Source organism: Armigeres subalbatus, chromosome 1 (genome assembly GCF_024139115.2).
Source record: "Armigeres subalbatus isolate Guangzhou_Male chromosome 1, GZ_Asu_2, whole genome shotgun sequence".
Taxonomy (NCBI): Eukaryota; Metazoa; Arthropoda; class Insecta; order Diptera; family Culicidae; genus Armigeres; species Armigeres subalbatus.
Genome location: NC_085139.1, coordinates 75,854,338 through 75,877,811, shown reverse-complemented (window position 1 = coordinate 75,877,811; position 23,474 = coordinate 75,854,338). Strand labels below are relative to the sequence as shown.

Genomic DNA, 23,474 nt, shown 5'->3' with positions numbered 1-23,474 from the left:
TTAAGGGGGCTTTTGATTCAGTTTGCGTCGATGTCTTATCTGACAAACTCCACGAGTGTGGACTTTCACCAATTTTGAACAACTATTTGTACAATTTGTTGTCAGAGAAGCGTATGAGTTTTTCTCATGGCGACTTGGCAACTTCACGAATTAGCTACATGGGTCTCCCCCAGGGCTCATGTTTGAGCCTCCTTCTTTACAATTTTTACGTCAGAGACATTGATGAATGTCTCATGCCAAATTGCTCGTTGAGACAGCTTGCAGATGATTGTGTTGTATCCGTTTCGGGGCCAACATCGGTTGATCTGCAAGGACCATTGCAAGATACTTTGGACAATTTGTCTACTTGGGCTACGAAGCTGGGTATCGAATTCTCTCCGGAGAAAACTGAGATGGTTGTCTTTTCAAAAAAACATAAGTCGGCAAAGTTCCCGCTCCAACTGATGGGTAAGACAATCACTCATAGCATATCTTCTAAATACCTCGGGGTCGTGTTTGACTCTAAATGTACCTTCAGGAAGCACATTGTGTATCTGACACAAAAATGCCAGAAACGGATCAACTTCATGCGATCAATAACCGGAACATGGTGGGGAGCGCATCCCGAAGATCTTATGACGTTGTATAGAACAACCATTTTGTCGGTCCTCGAATACGGTAGTTTCTGCTTCCAGTCCGCGGCTAAAACACACATGCTGAAGCTTCAAAGGATTCAGTACCGCTGTCTCCGTATCGCGTTAGGATGTATGAATTCGACACATACAATGAGCTTGGAAGTACTTGCGGGAGTACTGCCACTAACAGATCGTTTCGCGGAGTTATCGCTCCGGTTCCTCATCCGCTGTGAGGTTCTCAATCCATTGGTCATTGATAACTTCGAGAAGCTGCTCGAACAAAACCCTCAATCTCGATTCATGAGTATTTACCACTGGTACATAACGCTGGAGGTAAGCCCTTCTTCGGTAGATACCAATCGTGCTAACTTCTTAGACTCTTACAGTTCCTCTGTTACTTTTGATCTGTCCATGAAGCAGGAGGTTCATGGAATACCAGACCTTCTGTGTGCGGAGGTCATACCTCCATTATTTGCAAGCAAATACGGGCACGCCAGTGAGGAGAGAAGCTTTTTTACAGACGGGTCAAAAATTGATGACTCCACTGGTCTCGGTGTTTTCAACGTTTTTCATAGCGCCTACTTTAAGCTCAAAGAGCCTTGTTCCGTGTATACTGCTGAGCTACCAGCTATACACTATTCACTCGAGCAAATCGCATCCCTACCTCCTGACCACTTTTTCATCTTCACCCACCGACAGTCTAAGTTCCTTGGAGGCTGTTCGGTCAATGAAACCGGTTAAGCACTCAGCGTATCTTCTAAATGGGATACGGAAAGCCTTGAGTGCCTTATCACAACGGTCTTACACAATCACCATGGCTTGGGTCCCTTCTCATTGCTCGATCTCGGGAAATGAGAAAGCGGACTCTTTGGCTAAGGTGGGCGCTATGGAAGGTGATATTTACGATCGGAAAATCACCTTCGATGAATTTTTCACATTAGTTCGTCAGGAAACCTTGAACAGCTGGCAACAGAAATGGACAAATGGGGAGTTGGGTAGATGGCTGTATTCAATTCGCCCGCAGGTGTCGAAGCGTCCATGGTTCAAAAAATTGAATATGGGACGAGACTTCATTCGAACCATGTGTCGTCTAATGTCCAATCACTACACTCTAAATGCACATCTTTTCAGAGTGGGGCTCTCGGAAGGAAATCTCTGTGTTTGCGGCGAGGATTATCAGGACATCGATCATGTCGTGTGGGCGTGCGAGGAGCATCGTGGCCCCAGATCTGCGCTAACTGAACATCTCCGGGTCCGAGGAAAACAACCAAAGCCTATTAGGGAAGTGTTGTCGGGCCTTGATCTCGAGTACATGTCCCTGGTCCACCAATTTTTGAAAGTTGCTGATGTAAAACTGTAATCATTGTCTGCCCATTCCCTTGTCTGTCGTACCCCATATCGAATGTCTTCCTCTTGTTGAACATTTTTATGTCTGTCGTTAATCCCTTCCGTATGTCTTCCTCTCGTCGTTGTCTCCCAAAAAAAGTTTGTTTGTCCCGTTACAGATGTAAAAATGCGAGGAATGTCAACTTTGTGAACATCAGCATAGTAATTACTTAAGCACCCTAAAATCCTTTCCTTTCCTACTGTATTATTGTATTCCCTAACCTCGACTAAACCGCGAGTCTTTCGGTTCCCCAAAACTAACACTATGTATAAGAATCAAGAAATGTATTGTTAAACTTGATTTCGGCTCCGTAACGCTTCACGGCAAATGAGCCTTCCAAATAAACGAAAGATAAAAAAAAATGAATTTTCGCAGCCCCCGCTTCGGAATGTTTATCTCTGGCTTGCATGTTATGATAGAATAGGTTATGTTGGGATAGAATACCATGCTCGTTTACGGAATTTGTCGGAAGAAATTCGATTCTGCAACTGGTTTGGTGCACAACAAAGGACACGTTGTAGTGATTCGACAGGGCAGCAATAGCATCCGCCCCTCCCCAATAGCCAGATGTTGATAATCTACCCAGATATATATCTACCTTTTTCGCAACTGAGCAATTTGAGGAAATCAACTCACAGGCATAAGCTTCTACAGTCGCCATATACAAATGTAAGTTCTGGCGGATTTCGGCCACTGCAACCTCCCTGATATGCTGGTCGTAGGTCTTGAACGAAGGATGTTTAGGAGTCATTCCAAAAATCTGATGAACAATTGATCCGAATAGGCAATCACCATCGCCAGGAATATTTAAAAGCCAAAAAATATTTCCACTTTCATCTAGAACTTGTTCCATTTTACGCGTAAACTTCAACTAACTTGCACTTCGCACCAAGCCACAAATTCGAAAAGTTTTAAAATTAGAAAATGGCGTTGCAGAAACGAACGCGTCCAATGATATTTGTATGAGTAAGCATTTGCACTTGTCAGTATAAACCGCCTAAATACAGATGTGAGCGTATGCTGTGTGAATTAGTATATACGGTATATACGGAAAAGGGTTGTACCGAATACACTTTACATCGAAACCGAAGTTAAGGCTATGTTGCCTGTAATAATGTGGATGGTGAGGTGAGAGACGACAGGAAGGTTAACTGTGTAGATAATATAATGAAGAATTTTAATTACAGCGTACGTATATGTACACACTTAACCAGCATTTCGATTTTCGGTATTTTGTTTACAGAGTTTCAACTGCAAAATTTATTTTTTAACGAAATACTGTTTTTTTATTGGCATCCAAAGATTGTCAGTAATAAATTCCCGAGTTTCGGTAAAAAAATATGTTTATTGATCTGACGTTTACTTATTTTTACTGAAAAAATCATTAAATCTGTAAATTGCTGAACTGCTAAAAAAGTCGGTACAAATCGAAACAGCACCACCGGTGAAAAATGAAAATTCACCGACTAGTTATTAGAAAAATACTGAACGCTATTGTAGAGCCCTTTGCTGTTGTTTACTTGGTTATTTACCTTTTTGTAAAATATTTCGTCAGACAAGTCGGAATTTCGAAAGTGCAAAATAATCGTTATCAAATAAAAACAGAAACTAATTTCATCAATCATTCAACAACAATATTTAGCTTCGATTCTAGTTTTCGAGAGCTGTGGTAGACATCATCCGAAGGACATACATCATTAACCGTTACCAGTATCTGCGTTTCAATGTTTGTCTCGGTGTTTTCGTGCGCTTCCCACTCTGCTTTGGAGGCGCCTTGGGGAACCTGCGGCATGGCTACCGCTGCTCCAGATATCTGGTCTGCGTTTGATTAGCGGCATTGTTTTTTTCAGAACCAGTGTGTAGATGCAGATGATACTCAGGCCACGCCTAGCAAGGCCAATTCGAAAACCCGCTGCAGCATCGGGATGAAGCGCAGCGTAACCGTGAATAAAAATTTCGTCGACACGAACCCGGAGAACATCCAATTGCTCCAGCCACCGTAGAACATTGATGAAGTTAGCCTTGACCATATCGAAACATCGCGGTACAATTGGGACTGCGCGGAGCCCATTTTTTTGTCTTGAAATAACCCGTTTCCCCATTGTTGAACTAATGCCGTCTCATAGAGAACGACTATGGGGTTCTCAAAAAGAAGTCGTGCAATCGACAGAAACACCTTACTTTGCAATGTCTGAAAAAACTTGCAGAATTTATCACACAACCCCTGAAATTCCTCCATAGTACTTATATTTCATCCGAAGAAGCATTAATTTGATATTCTGTTCAATCAGTAAAATATTTTCCAAAAAATAAATCCTCATTTACTGACTAACTCAGTTATGTACACATAAACAAACTACATTAATTACCGATTTTAATGTTTATTTGACATTTCTCGCTTATGCTGACAACTCGGTAATGTAAAATATTGCTGTTGAAATTACTGGGCGATCCGTAGTCCAAAAACTCAGTAAAATTTTACTGACTCCGGTAAAATAAAGTAGCTGTGTATATAATATGGTGCTTGATCCAAATATGTGGGCTTCGTGGCCGTGCGGTTAGCGACGTCAATCGTCTAAACGCATGTGCTATGGAGTGCGGGTTCGATTCCCAGTAAGGAGAACACTTTTCGTGATCAAAAATTCTCCACTGGTCCCCTGGGTGTTATGTGTTCTGTCCGTTGTCTCATGTAAGGTGTTAAGCAGGGATTGAATCCTAAAGAGAAAGAACAAGTCTCTCACTTATCGTCTCTGTATACATATACGATATGTAGCATACCGCGAGAGACTTTTTTCGCAAGCTGTCATGATAGAGAACTGATTCGGGTTGCTATACCCCACGATAAATTTCTTTTAGAAAGCTCCAAATGTGGGAAGCACTGGCTCTGATGATACATTTTAATTTGTTCAACACAGCTGTGCAGTAACTAACACGAAAGGAGCGAAAACAAAGCGAGAATCAGCATTTTTCTGTGGGGGCTGCCTATCCGATTCTGTTTTTTCGCACTTGTATACAAGTTTGATAAATTTGTTATCATGGTTTGTTATGATTCGGAACAGTTTTTGCCTCTCCTTTATCGTTGTTCGTTATCTATTGAGAGTGATTTCTGCAAACCCTGGTGTTAAGTGTTCAGTCTGTACGACCTCTGGTCGAAGATGGTGTTCCTGTTTTTTATATGTCTATGTGATCTGAGATGCGACATGCAAGGGCAAAAATCAATGTAACATGCAGCCAGCCACCAGTATTTAACGATGAAAGCTTTTCTATCAAGATGTCAAGATCGGTCATAAAAATACCTTATATCATTCAGGTCGCTGATACTTAAATCATCATATCAAGTGCAGTTAAAAATTCTGAAATTTTAATATAATGTAATATTGAATATATGATCCGTAGTATATATAACCGGTAATTTGAAAAGCCATGCAACTATTTAGTACTGTTATTAATTCTAGACCTTAAAGTTCCTCAAGTCAATCCAAATTGAAGTAAAACAATAAAACAATAATGCGCATGCTCATTCATGTGGATTACCTGCAGCATATCAGTGTACAGGAATTCTTGTGATAAAAAGTCGACGTTCAACTTTAGTAACTAAATGCAAAGATCCTAGCAAGTCGTGTCTCAAAATACAAAGGTCGATTGACAGTTTATGATGGTATCCAGGTGGAAACGAAAAATGTGTGCAATACATGTCTGATAGTATAATAGTGTGAATTGGAATGTGTGTCCACATGAATGATGAGGGTTGCATAAGTCGAACCACTTACCAAGGTGTATCCTGATTTATGTTACCATTAACCTCTCCCAAATAACAAAAATCCTTCCTGTGACAACTGTGGAGATGTAGAGGTGTTCTCGGTCTCTAGTAGCAACGGATGTCACACTAATATTCCCTCCCTTCCTCGATGACCGTAAGGACGTGGCCAGCGCTTTTATTGACTCTTAAAGCTGTGAGGAACCGAAACGTGCACATTGAGGATGGTAAGCTATACCCAGGCGCCATCCAATTGGTTCTCTGTGCAATTTCGCTTGTTCTGGTCAATCACGGAGTAGCAACTACGAATTGTACGGTCATCATGTTCATGCTCATGCTCAACTCATAGGGTAAATGATGTATTTTGGACATCTGAATATATTTTGGACTTTTGGTTATATTTTGCGTGTTTTTCAACTTAGCTTTCTTTAAATAAGTAGGAATCATGTGTCTCTTTGGCCTCTTCCATAATCACATTTATAACCACATTTATGTAACAAAATAAACAAAATATAGCCAAAAGTCCAAAATATATTCAGATATCCAAAATACCATCGTTACCCTACCACAGGCTAAATTCCAAAATGTGCTGTACGCTGGACTTTTAGCGTGGAGGTTTTTCTACAACTCTGCCTAGCAAGTCATTCTTTGAATTCAACTAAAACCGAAGTTAAAATGCTAGTTGTAGTAACTTACAATAGATGATAACAAAATATCAATCATTTGGTTTTATTTGCTGCAATTAGTGCAAACAACGAACTACTAGGCAAAGTTGTAGAAAACCTTCGCACTAGAATTTCACCATACTACACATTTTGGAATTCAGCCTCTGGAATGAGTAATAGACACACTTCTAAATTATCGAGCCCAGATTACTAAATGATCGAAAACATCTTTGGTCTAAAAGTTTTCCAGAGGTGAAGGAATAGTTGCTGAAATCAACAATCAATAATAGTTAAATAAAGTTCGTTTTAATGGATTGTAAGAAGCCCACAGAAAAATGTTTTCTACAAACTTCAAAAGATTCATTGAAAACTGAGAAACCACAAACAGATCTGCTCCGTCATAAATTCTGAGCTCCCATAAAGATTTCCAGACAATCATACCATTTCTTGGATGTTTGCTTTGAATCGGTAGATCCATATCCATTTCTGAATGTTAATAATAAAATCAAATGAGGGGGTTAGAAGCAGAGGGGTGAAAGTGACATTTTGGTCAAAATGAAGTTGACTACAGCAAAAAATACTTTGGTTCTAGAGCTTTGCGGCAATATGCTGATATAGTTCGTACGATGTTTATAATAAATGTGAAAGATCACAGAAAATTAGTATTTTTTTGAACTTTCATACAATTAGTATGAAACGAAAGACCCCCTCAAATAAATTGATTGAACCCATTGAATATTTATACAAATTTCTCTGATCCATGACCTCTACTGGAAGCTTTGAAAAATGTTTGATAATCGTAGGAAAGATGTATGTCAAAGATGTATGGCATTCTTCTGAGCAATCCTTACACAATCTTGGAAAAACGATGTCTGTCCTGAATAGTAAATTTTTCAAATTATGTACCGTATTCTGTCCGAAAAGATCCTTTCAAGTCCTGCCGCGAGGATATCTGTCTCATATTGAAATGGATGGACTGGACATGGGACAGTAACTGTTATGCTTTTAGCGGTAATATTGGTAAAATGTGCATCGATTCCGGACACAAACTCAGTGATCTTGTGGCAACCGCTACTGCCTTTAAGCAGGAGTTTGTGGGCTCGATCGCATGCTCGTACCTTTATTAATCTGTTTGTCTTAGTTCTTTCTGTGTTTCACGTTATACTGAAACGAATCCTACTGTTATACCTTCCACCTTAACAGCTCCAAAACCTCCCGTCAACTATGAGAGGTCGTAGATTGGTAGAGTTCTCTGTGGAAACGGATGTAAGTGATGCTAATAAAATAATTATAAAATTTATGATTGTAACACCCACGAATTTGTGCGAATCGATTTAATCTAAAGCTAATCCCAAAAATCGACCCATATCGACATTTCCAGTTTGTTCTACTCACTACTCGGAACGTTGATGCGCCTCTGATGGTAGCCATTACGTTTTGCACCTTCCAACTTTCATTAAATTGTTTCAATAACAGAAAGCAATGTTTGGCACATATTCATGGTATTATTGGACTGATTATATTAACAATTTTGTGCAAAAAGCGAAACTATTGAAAGAATCAAGTAACCAGTAGCCCTCCTATTGATCTTTGATAAAAGCCTTGGGAAGGAAAAAGTCAATTCAAAGTCAATTTGAGCACAACATGTGACAGATTTAGTTTGAAAAATGAAAATTTTTAAATTTAGTACGATCGATAGGTGCTTTCCCTACCTTCCTATGAGTCATCCTCCGCAGCTTAGCGGATACTGATGAAACCAAATTCCTAGTCCCAGGCACATAGCCGAACTCTCGCCATCTATTTTACAGATTTTTTTTACCGAGATCTTAAGCGAAAAATATGTTCATGCGGATTGTCACTTTAGAGTTGAAATGTTCAAAAGTACACAGAAGGCAAGACTCACTCAAAAGCATTCAACAATAATATGAAATACGTAACCCTGCCACCAATCACCACAATTAATTATGGATGAATCAATACAACTTCCCTGGCAACGCATCACGTGCGTCCCATTCCGAACGCCTCGACAATGAGTATTATTCACGATCCATTAATTATGCACCAAAGTCACTTTGCTTTCCGGTTGGCTAACGACGACCGTTACACGATGCTGTACAAACATAATCGCTAATTACGGCAAAGATGCCTTTCGTCGTACTGTAAATAAACACTGACTCTCTCGTCCAGTCAGCAGTCAGCTAACCGCACTTTTTGTTCATTCCGCCCACGACCGCCGCCGACCGACCGGGGAAGGGGGATCTGTTTGTAGGTTGTACTAAAATTCTTCCGAGAATAAAGATGTCGTGACCGGACCGGGAGGCACCGTATTTCTGTGGAATTAATTCCCAATTGAATCAACAGACCCAGTGTCACTAATCCAAATGACATTAGACCGGACGCCTGTGCTCCGATTAGATTGGATTATCCAAGTAAATAGAAGTGGAGTTGTTAGTACGTACTTGCCAAATTATACTTGCATAATTGGAAACTTTTTGGGAAGTGCGAAAGCAGGGCAGCTCGAATGTAAGCAAAGTAATTTTTACTTCTATTAGTGTTATTGGAAGGGTAATTTACCTGCATCATTCAAGATATGATGTGTTTAAGACATACCCAAGCTTCTAATAAAGAAACATCTTGCTTATTGCCTGATCAGAGCTAGGATGTCAGAGACACATTTTTTAGCAGTGTTGCAATAGTGACAGCGGGCGCAGTCCACTGTTGTAGGTGACACTGTCCGTGACACGGGTTAGGCCAGATAAAGAGATATTTCGGGCTACAGTCAAACCTGCATCAGTTGGTATTGATGGAAAATATGATGTAGGAAAAAAAATCTTGGGACCAGCACAGTAAGCCAGAAAATGTTTCTTAGTATGGTGTAATCGTGTTAACACTAGGACTCATTCGTTTAGAAAATCGTTGTAACTAAATTTTCAAATGGCTATAACTCAGTGGTTTTTCAACCGATTTTCTCAGTTTTTTCCCCAACCTATTAGCCATCTCTAGTTTCTGGGCGTTACAAAACATTGTATTTAGGGGTGCGATTTTGGAGATATACTCATATTTCATTACCGAAAATGACATCTATTCATATAGTGATGACGGAAATATATACTACAGAATGTATACATTGAGTTACATTGAGTCACGACTAACTTTTCAAAAGTGTGTATGTGAAAATGGTTCAAAAATAGCTGCACAGCAAAAACGGAAGTTAGACAATTAAATGGTGATACTTAAGAAAATGTACACAGTAAAAAACAGTTTTTTTAGTTAAAATTTCATTTTGGTCACAAAAACTCAAACATCTCGTAACGAATTTTTTTTGGAGAAAACGGTCCATTATCCAGTATTTTGCGCTCGATAATGGCGGCCGAGTGAGTGCCTTTTTGACATTCAAGAGGTAGAAAATATTTACATTTTTCAATCAATGTAGGCCATGATTCGATGAAAAAACATTGGCACTCATCTGGTTTCTACTTACAAACAAACAAATGTCATAAATTTTCTCTTTCAAGCCTTTGTTGATGTTCTCAAGATTTTTAGTATTTTTTTTCATTTTATTTCCTACACTCAAATTAATCGAATGATAAAATTTAAGTGCTAAACTCGCATAGAACCCATCAAGAGGGCAGAAATCTTTTTTCAAATGCGTTAAATGCAAAATATATGCGGCACTTTTTATAAACATGAAATTTAGTAATAAATTTTATGTGCAATGATTTTGGCACTAGATCTATAAATCATTGCACATAAAATGTAATAACAAGAGGCTTATAGCACAGAATGGAGAGAAACACAATATACGATTAGAGGTGCATGGAAGATCATGTCGAAGCCGAAATTTAGTTTGGACTTTTGGAGACCCAGATTCAAAGCGAGATTCGAAGGCTCGTTCGAAGGTAAATTCAATTAACTTCTATTCTAACTTCTATAGACGAATCCAAGTAAAAATAAGAAGAAGACACACGACGGTGTTAACTTTGACAGATCCTACAGCACAGCATAGGAAGATCATTTTAAAATGCTTATAATAAATTCTAGACAAATTGTAATTAAAATCTGATTGATGTATGATACGGAAAAAGTTCCGAAGTTTATGATAGATACATTTTTGGAAAATATACAAAAAAATGAGATAAGCTTCCAAATAAGTAATTCAGAACTTTTTCCGTATCGTACATCAATCAGATTTTAATTACAATTTGTCTAGAATTTATTATAAGCATTTTAAAATAATCTTCCTATGCTGCGCTGTAGGATCTGTCAAAGTTAACACCGTCGTGTGTCTTCTTCTTATTTTTACTTGGATTCGTCTATATCAACATGTGTTGATTTTGTTTTCGCAGAATATGTGGAAAATTTTCGCAGGCTGAACAATACGGCACTTCAAAAGCATGGAGACGAAGTATTTCCGCTAAAGATTCGCCTTCATTTTAAAAACCTGTATGAGCTTTGTAAAATATGTTATTAGCCTCTCTTACGGTATCGCAGCATCCTTCTGTTCTTTGCGCTCGAATCGACGAAGACGGATCTGATGGAACCGACCAAAAGTGAGTGGAAGTTAGCTACAATCCGGCAAATCATACACAATTTCCTTGGGAGCATGGTGACGTTTGATTTTAATCGTGCATATGAATAAGTATATGAATAATTAGGTTGAATAAAATGACTTCAGAACAATAAAAATCAAAAACAACTTTATCATTTCAGTTTGTTTAGCCTTTATCAACGCGATGAAAAAACATTAGCAAAACTAATAAAATTGCATAGATTCGGTCTCATGAATTTATATGTGCACTCTTTATAGCAGGTATTATGTTTGCACATAAAAATCATGATGAGTGGACCGACAAGATTTTAAAAGCACTGCACATATTTTGTGAATGCAAAACCAACTGATCACAAATTAAGTGCAAGACACATATAAGTAATATGCAGATTTTTCTGAGTGTAGGAATGTGAAAGCCATAAGAAACCATAGATTATAAGATGATATGAGCAATGATTTTTAAAGAACGGAAATCATTATGAGGCGATATCCTAATAGTATGTCTCACTAAAATCCTGTAAAACCAACTAGCCAGTTCCATTCGGCAATACTTCAAGGAGTAGCATTTGTTGCATTGCTATCATTGTTTTGCGTGCCCAACGTGTAAATCGACGCCTTTTGAATTCCCCATGCACCACAAATGCACAAAAATATTTCGTCACCACCTGTAGGGGAACTGTGGGTAGGACGCCCACGTTAATGAAAATGCCATTTTTATCAATGAAAACCACCATTTCAGCCAGTTTTCATCAGCGCATACTAAAGAACAGCATATCTGCGACTGACTACCGATGACAGATATCTTATTGTACATTTTATTGCACAGAAATTTGATTTTTAAAAAGCACCCGGAAAATATTGATTTTGAAACCATGCGGGGTGAGATGCGCCAGTGGATGGGTTAAAACGCGCATGTGTTTATCGTACTGATTTTCATTTTAATTGCCTACATTAAGGCAATTAACCGAATGTTTCAGCTGTTTCGGTCATACGAAATGAGCATGGGCGTACTGCCCCACACCGACCTCAGAAGTTTGAAGGCCCATCAAATCGTTTTAAGACCAATTTTGACGACGATTTCGTGTGGAACATAAAGCACACGAGTAAGCAGCATAGCTCATGGCTCAATTTTCAATTTACCAATGAATAACAGCGATAGAAAGACTAAATTTCACCGAGCTAGAATTGCATCAAAACACGCAAAAATCATTTTTTCGAGTTTTTCATGTGTAACTAGAGAAAAATCATGAAATATATGTATCCAATGGCAATATTTTTCATTGATTCATCGTATAGACTATTTAAAATAATCACAATGGGGATATTTAACCTTATTCAGGGGTGGCGCGTTTTAACCCCTATGGGCGTGTTACCCCCACTTCCCCTACCGCCAAACTTGCTGTCCAGGGCGGCAGCGGATGGACAAGTAACGGTTGCTGGCTGACTGAAGGCACTTCACTACCAACATGCCGCCACATCTATAGGTACTGAATAACTGACTCTTAACGGATTTTTCGGATTATTACTTTCATTTGAAATCGCTACGAATTCATGTCTAAAATCCGCGTTTAGTATCCTGAAATAAAACATGCATGCCGCTAATGTTGTAATAATACATATTGTGAAATACATATATTCTAGGAAATTGAACATAATTGGAATTTGATTTTGAATTGTAAACTCACGGCAGGAGTGGTATGTATCACGTTCAAGCCTCAAAGCAAATGGTATGATAATTATTCATAGAACATAGGTAGGTGAAAAAACGTATCGTTTGCAAATGTCCATCCTGAATATCTTGACCAAGTTGTAATCACTAAGCAGAAGAATTTTCATAAATTTTCGGTTGACTTATTATAATCCGTGGCATATTCATTGGCATTGTCACATTGCCTAAATGAATTTTTCGTCCAAAACATACTGCTGGGAATTGTGATGCACAGGCTCCAAGAACATCTCGCCGGTCTCATTGTGTAAAGTTAGGTCAGCCTGGTTGATAAACTGTTCAATATTTGCTGCTGGGGATTGAACACCTGGGCTGATTGAATCGTTTGGATTTGTGAGGAGCAGTGTGAGAAGTTGGACCGGCCCTTCATCATTGATCGGCTGCTTCGAGGGCTGACGACTGGCATTTGTGCTTCTTGGGCCGAACTAGGCCCCCGGTGAAGCCACTGTTTTCGGTACAGCCTTGACATTGCAAACTTCAGGATCCTCTGGAGGACTCCTTGCCTGACTTCCACTGAAGATGGTTCTAAGCACTGATTGCGATAGAGTTACGGAAGCTTAATAAAAAAATTGCCTCTTAGTTTCAATAATTTTGGATGTCACATGCAAGGGAACGTCCATTAATTACGTCACGCTAGGAATTGACATTTTGATCCCACGTTTTTTGTATAGACCTCGAGAAATTTTTGTATGATTCGTCACGTTTTCCAAACCCCCTCTCCCACCTCAATGCGTGACGTAATTTATAATCCCCAATGAACGATACAAAAACGTACCTTGGTTTACCATATGGTTGAAATCATACCCCTTTGTTGGTGGTGTGAGGAAGAGTTTTTCTTGGTTTTCCTCCGCGGTGCGTAGTCCGACGCTTCTGTTGACATTCCAGAGAGACCCTTCTTCCTCTGCGGCTCGGTACGTCGGAATGTATCTTTGTTTGACGGCACAGGGTATTTTTGTCCACGATGCCGCCGGTTTCGATGCCGCATCTCTGAACAGCTGGTGGGCATTCTTATTCGGCCATCTCAAAAATTGCCTTGCACCCACTAATGCGGGACGACTGTCAGCAACCGGCCGGTCTCCTTCGAACGTCTGAACGACGATGAAAAACTGAGCTAAAACGAGAGTTTAATCAGTTTGATTCACAATATTACTATAAATTTCACAAACCTTTGCTCATTGATTCATCCTCAATCAGGATGCAAAACACAAAAATAACACATCGCACATACGAATGTTTATGGATCGGCTGCTTTTATTTTCTCTTTTCGGCAATGACTGAATGGCAAGCGAGCAGTGATAGCTGAAACCCGCTCGGAAATTTGTTCTAGACATCTCCGCGATATCTCTGAGACAAAATGTTGAGTCTCCTAGATATTTTTCTTCGATGTCTAGAACCTGTCACACCTCAAATCCGCCTCAAATGCAACAACCGTTTAAACCGGTGTCTACTTCAAATTTTAGACGAGTAAACCGTTTGAACCGAAAGGGATTTGACATATCAGTTCTCTTAGATAACGCAGAGAAATCTAAAAGACATGGGTACCACAGTTCTCTTAGATTTTTACTAGACATTATGGAGATACGGATCCCTCGATTCTTCTTTTTATTTTTTTATAAATGTTTATATTACATTTCGAATTTGTAAAAAAAAACATATTTAAAATACATACATACAAAAAATATAATTGAAAAATTTCATTTTTTCTCTTTACATTTATTTTAGAAATAATAATATACATATATATCGAGAATTGTGAGCGCTCGCATCTGGGAATCGCTGCATCATGTCCAATCAAATCGGTTATCCAGTTGCGGTACTCCGGTTCCATGGAAGGTGGACTGATTGTCTGGATCAACGTAACCAGAAAGTGGTACCGAGTTTGACCTTGCTTGATCGGTGGGTCCAACGAAATGACAAAGAACATCTGTCGATTATCCTTGTGCGGAAGCAGGAACAACCGCAACACCGGTGACGTGGGAATTTTGAAATCGTGTGTTTTACCGTGCAGCTGGAAGAAACTGGAACACCATAATGTCGTAGCGACCACCCGGCGTAAGACAATGAATCTCCCGGAAGATAGCAATGGCATCGCAAGTGGCGGAAATGACCGAAGCTTGCTTCATGACCTGGTCCGGGGATACCTCGACCGGATCCGTTTCAGCCGACTCCGTCATAGGAATGTGGAAGCGCATCTCCATTAGGCTGACCGGTGCATCATCGTTCCGATAGAACTCCACGGTCACTTCGTTCTTGCCATTGTTGCACTTGGAAACGTGGCTCAGCGGAATCTCAATGTTGGTTCTGGTTCCACATCGAATGACAGCACACTGCCCTTGAAGTTAATCGTTCCCCAATTCCAGCCTCGCGTTGGCAGTTCCTTCTCCAGCATGTTAAATCGGAAATTCTGACATTCTTAACAATGTCCGCAATTATCTGTTCGTCTCCCGTGAACCCAATAAACCTGTGCAGCAACTCATTCTTCATAAACACTCTCAATCCGTAGCTTCCCACAAATTTCAGTAGTTCAGGTCGATATCCAATGCGTTGATGTGCTCCACCTTTCCGGGTTTCTCGTTCTTGAATACGATGGCCGTGTCGGTCATCTTCTGCTTGCCGGAACACTGCAAAAATGAAAATCATGGGCATTGAATAAATTACAACTGGCATAAATTATAACTGGCACAAAACATTTTTTAGGTAATTTCATTCTGTTTCAAGTGTACTTTACATAATAAAAATGGTTAGAATCTTACCTGTATTGGACCTAAGAGATCGACGAAGAGGATGATCTTAAACGTTGTGGTCGCCTTAGCTAAAGACGAGCTTAGCTCATCGAGGGAAATGGCTCTTTTCTTGTTAATACCCGGTTTCGCAAGATCGTCGGATTGGACAGACACACGGCAATCGTTAATTAAACTGGGATTAAAGGATTAAACTAAGATTTTTCTCTTTTACTTCCTTTCCGATCCGAAACACGCAAGTGAAAGGAAAAAAGATGGCGACAATCGAAGCGCGAAAAAACTGGACTAAACCGATTCAACTGCAGTTTCGACGACGTTTCGACGAGTGCACCGGTAGATACACACACAATTGTAAATAGCCGAAAGTACTATTATACGGGCCCAAGAATAAATGAATCTTGACTAAGACGGTTTGCGTCTTTTCGAGGTAGATTCCTGTTCGCTTTTAGACATCCTTCCATGCGGGAAACGTCGCAACTTTGTTTCAGCATTTGTTCATTCGTAGTACAGTTACTGAACAGAATGTACACCAGTGATGCTCAAGTCAAACGAATTCGAGCCGTACAAACATTTTTTAAACAAATCCAAGTGCTATTGTACAACATAGTCGATAGTAAAACAAAACCTCGTCATTTGAACTCAACTATGGTCCAATTAGGTTCTGCAGCGTCTGTATCTAACCTCAAACTGATGACAGATTAGTAGTACTTCGCGTTGGACTCGGGGGCAGCCAACCAATCACGAACTCGAACCTTGTCGGAGTCCTCGTCGGAGTCAGTGGAAAGTACTACTGAACTGTCAAAAAAGTTCATTTGACGAGGACCGAATTCATTCGTGACGTCATGCTGCAGAACCTAATGCACCGAGTTCATCATTGACGTTTGAGCGGTGCACTATTTACTAAGAATGAATACTTTTTCATTCATCGAGTTCATGCAAGTGTTCATTTTTAGTAAACAGCGCCCGTCTCAAACGTCATTGTGTTCATTCGGTGCATTGGACCATATGACTGCTGAATTGGTACAGATGGAGAGGCGAGCACTAGGATGAACAGTAGACTGGCCCAGGAAACAAAAAGTTGTCTAATTCCACGGGGATTGTGTCTTTGGGTGAGAAAATCAATCTCTGAAAATTTCAGCTCAATCGCTTGTTGCATAAGCTGGCGCATTTGATTTGAAGTTTGTATGGGGATTTCAGCCAAAATGTATCGGAAAATACACCTCCGTCACTCATTCGATCTAAAAATTGGTTCTCATTGCTCGATTGACCTCAGAATTGCAAAAACGACAGTTGGTATGCTACAGAAAAATTTCACAGAACATTGTATGATGATTAAATGAACTTTTATATAGGTTTCGGCTTATGCGATACGATCAAAAAACCAGAAAATACACAAATCAGCTCCTAATGAATCAGCCGAAAATTATATAAAAGTTCATTTAATCATCATACAATGTTCTGTGAAATTGTTCTATAGCATACCAACTGCCGTTTTTGCAATTCTGAGGTCAATCGAGCAATCAGAACCAATTTCCAGATCGAATGAGTGACGGAGGTGTATTTTCCGATACATTTTGGCTGAAATCCCCATACAAACTTCAAATCAAATGCGCCAGCTTATGCAACAAGCGATTGAGCTGAAATTTTCAGAGATTGATTTTCTCACCCAAAGACACAATTCTGGGGGTGCCTCGTGGAATTCGACAACATTTTTTTCTCCCCATACTAAGCTGGGCCAGTCTAATGAACAGGCAACGCTGCGGACGCGCGTTCAAAACTCGGCAACAACAAGTAGTAAATATAAAAATGCAAATGATGATAACGTAGTTTGAATATGACTCATGATTTAAATAGAAGAGGAAAATTGAAACCAATACCAATTTTTAAAGAAAATTTATCCAGTATTTTGCGCTAAATAATGGCGGCCGAGTGAGTGCCTTTTTGACAATCAAGAGGTAGAAAATATTTACGTATTTCAATCACAGTAGGCATTGATTCATTGAAAAACATTGGCACTCATCAGGTATCAACAAACAAACAAATGTCAAATATTTCTCTACTTTATTCAAGGATTTGGTACTTTTCTGGTGGTTTTTTTTTGTAATAATATAATCTTATTTTCCAGGAATGAAGCCACAAAAAATTAACAAATCAATGGTGATTAATCAGTATTTTTCTAATGGAAAGGAAATTTGCAACCGAGCTCCTGTGCGAGACGATAGCCAAGTAGTGTTAGGAGGCTGGGTTCACTACGCTGGATGCATTAAAATAAACTTCGTTTGCCCTATCCAGCTGCCTCCGGTCCCCACATCACTACGAATATTCTTAAATCTCTAGCAGGTAACTAAATATGCCATTTACTGAATCTTAGACCTGTTACAATTGACCTGCCACGCACCATTATAAACTGTATAAAGTCATTGTGCTGATATTTGTTAAGGGACCCATGAAATGTTTTTTTTTCACAAATTACATAAGGCCTAAATTGGCCATTCTCAACCTTAAGGTGAGGTGCCTCAAGTCCGCCGCTGCAAGGATACTTCCGTCGCTTCACTAGAGGAGTATTGTGGCACAGATGCCCCCGGAACGTTATTGTGCAGTCAGTGGGAAAAGAGGGAGTACAATATGTGTCGATGTGCACGTAGAGCATTGAGCGCAATGCTTAACAGTCCCCTTAGAGCACCTCCACGTGAGGCCTCATCGCTATTCTTATAATAGCGCTCCTTCCCGAGTGCTATTTTAGGATAGCGCCCCATCTTCCCACCGGTGGTTTCTGTTTTAGGTATAGCGACTTCGTAAACATATCAAGTTCTCACCGGGCGTTGCTAAAAGTAAAGTCATCATCTTCTTCAATGGCTCTAAATTCCTACTGGAACTTGGCTAGCTGCTGAACTTAGTATTATATTAGCATTTCCTCAGTTATTAATTGAAAGCTTTCCTGTGCCCGCCATTACTTGAGTATGTATTTAGTGTAACAACTATGCCCAAGGAGCCCACTCGAAAACATCCTTGGCCAAATCGAGAATAGAGCTCGCCATCTCCGGAGGGCAATTCTACGCTTTTGCTCGCAAGGCTAACTGGAGACCCGTAATCGTAAATTTTTTCACCATTATTCCTTCTGGATTTCCTTCATCCTGAAAAATTCCTTCGGGAATTTATACTTCCAGTCGAAGAAAGTCCTTCTGAAATTTCCACCAGTTTTCCTACAGGAATCTCTTGACAAAATCCTGCAGGAATTCATCCAGAGTTTTTGAAGGAAAACATTTGTAACAGCATCCGGAAGAATCCGGAGATTTTTCTTGAAAAAAAAACTATATTTTCAAACGAACCACAAAAAAAATATAGGGCTATTCCAATACCAAAAAAACCGAAAGAATCTGGAAGAAAGCCTAAAACTATTCTGGGAGAACTGCTAAAGATTCTTGAAAGAGCACAAAGATTGCTGGGGAATTCCCGGAAAAATCTTCTAGGGATCATAGATGAATTTCCAATACAATAATTTTTAAACGAACCACAGCAAAAAAAAATTTCTAGGGATTTCTGGAGGAGCTACTTCTACTTGAAGGACATACAGAACAATTACCAAAGAAATTTTCTGAGGGAATCCTGGAAGACCTCCTTGAATGGATCAATCAATAAGCAGAAACTGCCGCTATGAAACGAACAGATCGAGCCACCGTAGACATGTTCTGTCAAAACAACACGAATAGAAATTTGCGTATACAGTGTCGCCGTTGTTTTGATGCGGTGAGTGCAAAATGAGTTACCTTGATTGATCCATTAACTTGCAAAATAAAAACAGTAGAATTTTCATTCGCGAAAAATCTATGAATATTTCGGGCTCTAGCGGGCGCTAAACGCTTCTCATTATAGTTGATTAATTACTGTAATTACGTCACTAAGTTCCAGCACAATACGCCTTTGGCAGCCTATCCCATCATGGCTCCTGTGGACTCTCCAGCTACATCTGTAGTCGCTCGGTCAGCAAGAAATGCCAGTTTCCCTCCCAGCACAATACGCCTTTGGCAGCCTATTTCATCATGGCTCCTGTGGACTCTCCAGCTACATCTGCAGTCGCCCGGTCAGCAAGAAACGCCAGTTTCCCTCCCAGCACAACACGTTTTGACAGCCTATCCTATCATGGCTCCTGTGGTCTCTCCAGCTACATCTGTAGTCGCTCGGTCAGCAATAAACGGTAGTTTCCCTCCCAGCACAACATGGTTTTAGCAGCCTCTCCCGTCATGGCTCATGTGATCTATTCAGCTCCATCTGTAATAGCTCAGTTTCACTAGTCTATTTGCCTATTGCCAAAATATCGCCATCTCATCATCAGTTGTTAATGTTAATGTTTCATTGATTATGTTTATATGTATAGTTAACAATTCTGATTCTCTAAATTTGTTAGTAGTATAGTTTATATATTCTTAGTAATTATTATGTGAATTGTAAATGAACTATTGTACTTCCTTAAAAGAGAATATTTCTCACTGGAAGTGCACCAAAATTGTACAAAAAAACGAAAAGAAGAGGAGGTTTTATGCCTTTGGGAGAAGAGCTTCAGTATGAATTCCACTCCCAGGGGCTTTTCCCTGCTCCAAAATAAAAATAAATAAATAAAAAAAAAAAAAAAAAAAGTTGAACTGGGGCACTAGATCCAAAAAAAAAATTTCCCTTGCTATTTACGTCGAAATTGTTCTGAAAAAGAAAAACAAATTATATGCAATTTTTATCAATACCAAAGTGACGTTTCACAAAATAGCAACCCTGTATCCAGCTTTTTACGCTAGCTATAAATTAACAAGGGGTGAATCGAATTTGACATCTGCTGTGAACTCGATTTTATAATAATATCTTGGTAGCCATGAAAAAGAGATTTAATCTACCTCGTTACCATCGAGATTTATTGAGTTGTTTATTTTTATTCAACAATACAAAATTCAATTCAAGTCAAAGGAAAACTCATGTGTTATCATTTTTTTTTAAACTGCTAACCATTCTTCTATTTTAGGTTGTCCATTTGCTGAAGATAGAAATACGATTAAGATACTTTCAATACATTCCAAAAACAAAATTTACGCTTGCGGATTGTAGCAGTAAACGACTGTGAGATGGTGTCCTTTTCCTATTGGAATCTGAGACTCCCGTGTTATGCCTCTACGGGGAAATCCTCCACAGCTATGTTCCATATGTTTATTTCTAGCCGTTGCACAGTGTTTTATTTCGTCATTTTCACGATCGAAATTCAAAAACTCGAAAAGTGTTTATTTTGGAAATAGGGTTTCTTCACAGAAGTTTCAAGATATTTAGGAGCGCATCTTTTGATAAAAACAGTTTGATGATTAATCCCCCTAAAAGTGAGTTGGGAAAGTTATTTTTCCACCAGAATGAGATAGACACGTAGTGTCTTCCGAAAAGTTGTAGCAAATGTTAATACGAGCAACTTTGCTGAACATCCCAAGTTTCTATCTCTTATATATAACAAACTTAAGTCGTTTTATGTTAAAACCCCAATAAAATCTTATTTTTCATTCTAGCTCTTTCCAATGATTTTTTCCATTTTCCGTCTCTTCTACAAAGTTGTTAAACAAGCAAAATTACATGTTTTTGCTGAACATTGTTACATTCCATCTCACATACAACAGAAGTTATCTTTAAATTATACATATTTTAGAGGTTTCTCCACTTGTGATTTCTTTCTTAATTGCAAAAGTCATAAATTTCTTCACGATATGCTGAAAATCGCTTATTTCATTTTATACTGACACTGAAAACTTTTGTCGACAAGAGTCTTCTCGAATGCTGTGTTAAAAACATGTAAACCTATGAACAATCATAATATTTGAATAACTTTTGTTTTTAAGAGATAGAAAGTTACAATGTTCAGCAAAACATGTAATTTTACTGGTTTGACAACTTTGTAGAAGAAACGGAAAATGTGAAAATCATTAGAGTTAGTTTAATTTAAGAGAATGATTTTAAGGGATTTCCACATAAAATCATTCTTTTAACTTAAACTAACTCTAATGATTTTCACATTTTCCGTCTCTTCTACAAAGTTGTCACACCCTTAAACTTACATGTTTTTGCTGAACAATGTAACTTTCTATCTCTTAGAAAACAAAAGTTATGCAAAGATTATGATTTTTTTTAGGTTTATAAGTTTTTAACACACCATTCGAGAAGACTCGTGTCGACAAAAGGTTTCAATGTCAGTATAAAAATGAAATAAGCGATTTTCTGCATATCGTGAAGAAATTTGCGACTTTTGCAATTAAGGGAGTAATCACAAGTGGAGAAACATCTAAAAATATGTATAATTTAACGATAACTTTTGTTGTATTGAGATGGAATGTTACAATGTTCAGCAAAACATGTAATTTTGCTTGTTTAACAACTTTGTAGAAGAGACGGAAAATGGGAAAAATCATTGGAAAGAGTTAGAATGAAAATAAGATTTTAATGGGGTTTTTACTTAAAACGACTTAAGTTTGTTATATATAAGATATAGAAACTCGGGATGTTCAGCAAAGTTGCTCGTATTAACATTTGCTACAACTTTGCGGAAGACACTACGTGTCTATCTCATTCTGGTGGAAAATAATTTTCTCAACTCACTTTTAGGGGGATTAATCATCAAACTGTTTTTATCGGAAGATGCGCTCCTAAATATCTTGAAACTTCTGTGAACAAACCCTATATCCAAAATCAACACTTTTCGAGTTTTTGAATTTCGATCGTGAAAATGACGAAATAAAACACTGTGCGTTGGTGCTGAAGTTTGCGGATATGGGAAAAGGTTTATTTAATTCCGTAATTAATGCATATCGTTGTTATTCCTAAATTAAATGAGGGATCATTTGGCTTCAAGACGATCTTTCAGAAGGCTATAATGTATTCTGCATCATGTTTTAGATGCACAATGATTAAATCCACATTTTTACGAGATTCGTGGTTCAGGTCTTTCAGAGTATCACATAATGGCCAACCGAAACTAATAACTATGTGCAAATGATTTAGCAACATATTAAAATGCGTACCTCAGACACTGCTAAACTTATATTTGCATGGTGCAATATGAAACATTGAGCTAATATGTAAAGGCACGCTCGAATTCCAAGTCAAGTTATGACGGTTCAATATTTTCAACAAAATTTCAGCGAATCACAGATTGCTTAGATCCATCTATAAAAATTATAGTGGACACAGCATATGTCAAAAGGGGTGATTCAAAGCATTATAGCATCGACTCGTAAAAAGCTGGATAGAAATTTAGCAACCCAGTATGGAGCGCTAAATTTGGAAACTCACGGCTAATTTTGAGTTGCGTTCTTATTTTACATTTCCGTTTAGATACCTCCGGTGTACAATTGAGTCCCTATGAAGGGCCTGGAAATAGCGATAGGGACCCAGATGGGGACTCCCGTGGAGGTGCTCTTAGAGCATCCCTAGACTGGAGGGGGAGGGGAAGGCATCTGGATAGGGTAAACGAAGTTTATTTTTGCGTCCAGCGTAGTGAACCCAGCCTGACACAACCTGGCTAACGCCTCACCCAAGTACTCGGTTGTAAATTCCATTTCCCTTAGAAAAATACTGATTACAATCATTATTGTTTTGTTGACTTTTTCCTTCATCACTAGAAAATAAAATTATATTATTACAAAAAAAAATCCACCAGAAAAGTACCAAATCCTTGAATAACGTAGATAAATATATGACATTTGTTTGTTTGTTGATACCGGATGAGTGCCAATGTTTTTCAATGAACCAAGGCCTACTGTGATTGAAATACGTAAATATTTTCTACCTCTTGAATGTCAAAAAGGCACTCACTTGCCCGCCATTATCGAGCTCAAAATACTGGATAAACTATGCATTAGCTGTTTCAACAAATACAATTCAGTTGATTCTATTTTTAGATCTTTGTTTTCATTTATGAACCAGTGCTGCTAATCAGTTTATTACCAGCCTTGTTAAAAATTTAAATTTGTCTAGAATAAGTGGCTTAACTTACTGTATTAGTTGGACTGTCGGGATC

At 38.7% G+C, this 23,474-nt stretch overlaps 2 protein-coding genes across 2 annotated transcripts in view; one reads left to right on the top strand and one right to left on the bottom strand.

Annotated features, from left to right (window-relative positions):
• Positions 1-19,770, top strand: part of LOC134227322 (uncharacterized) — a 275,985-nt gene extending 256,215 nt beyond the window's left edge. The window contains exon 2 of the mRNA XM_062708713.1: positions 19,349-19,770. Coding sequence (XP_062564697.1) covers positions 19,349-19,666 — 318 coding nt within the window. The 3' untranslated portion in view covers positions 19,667-19,770. The remainder of the gene's footprint in view (positions 1-19,348) is intronic.
• Positions 1-23,474, bottom strand: part of LOC134227304 (D(3) dopamine receptor-like) — a 304,852-nt gene that overhangs the window by 232,782 nt on the left and 48,596 nt on the right. The gene's annotated exons all lie outside the window — the stretch shown is intronic.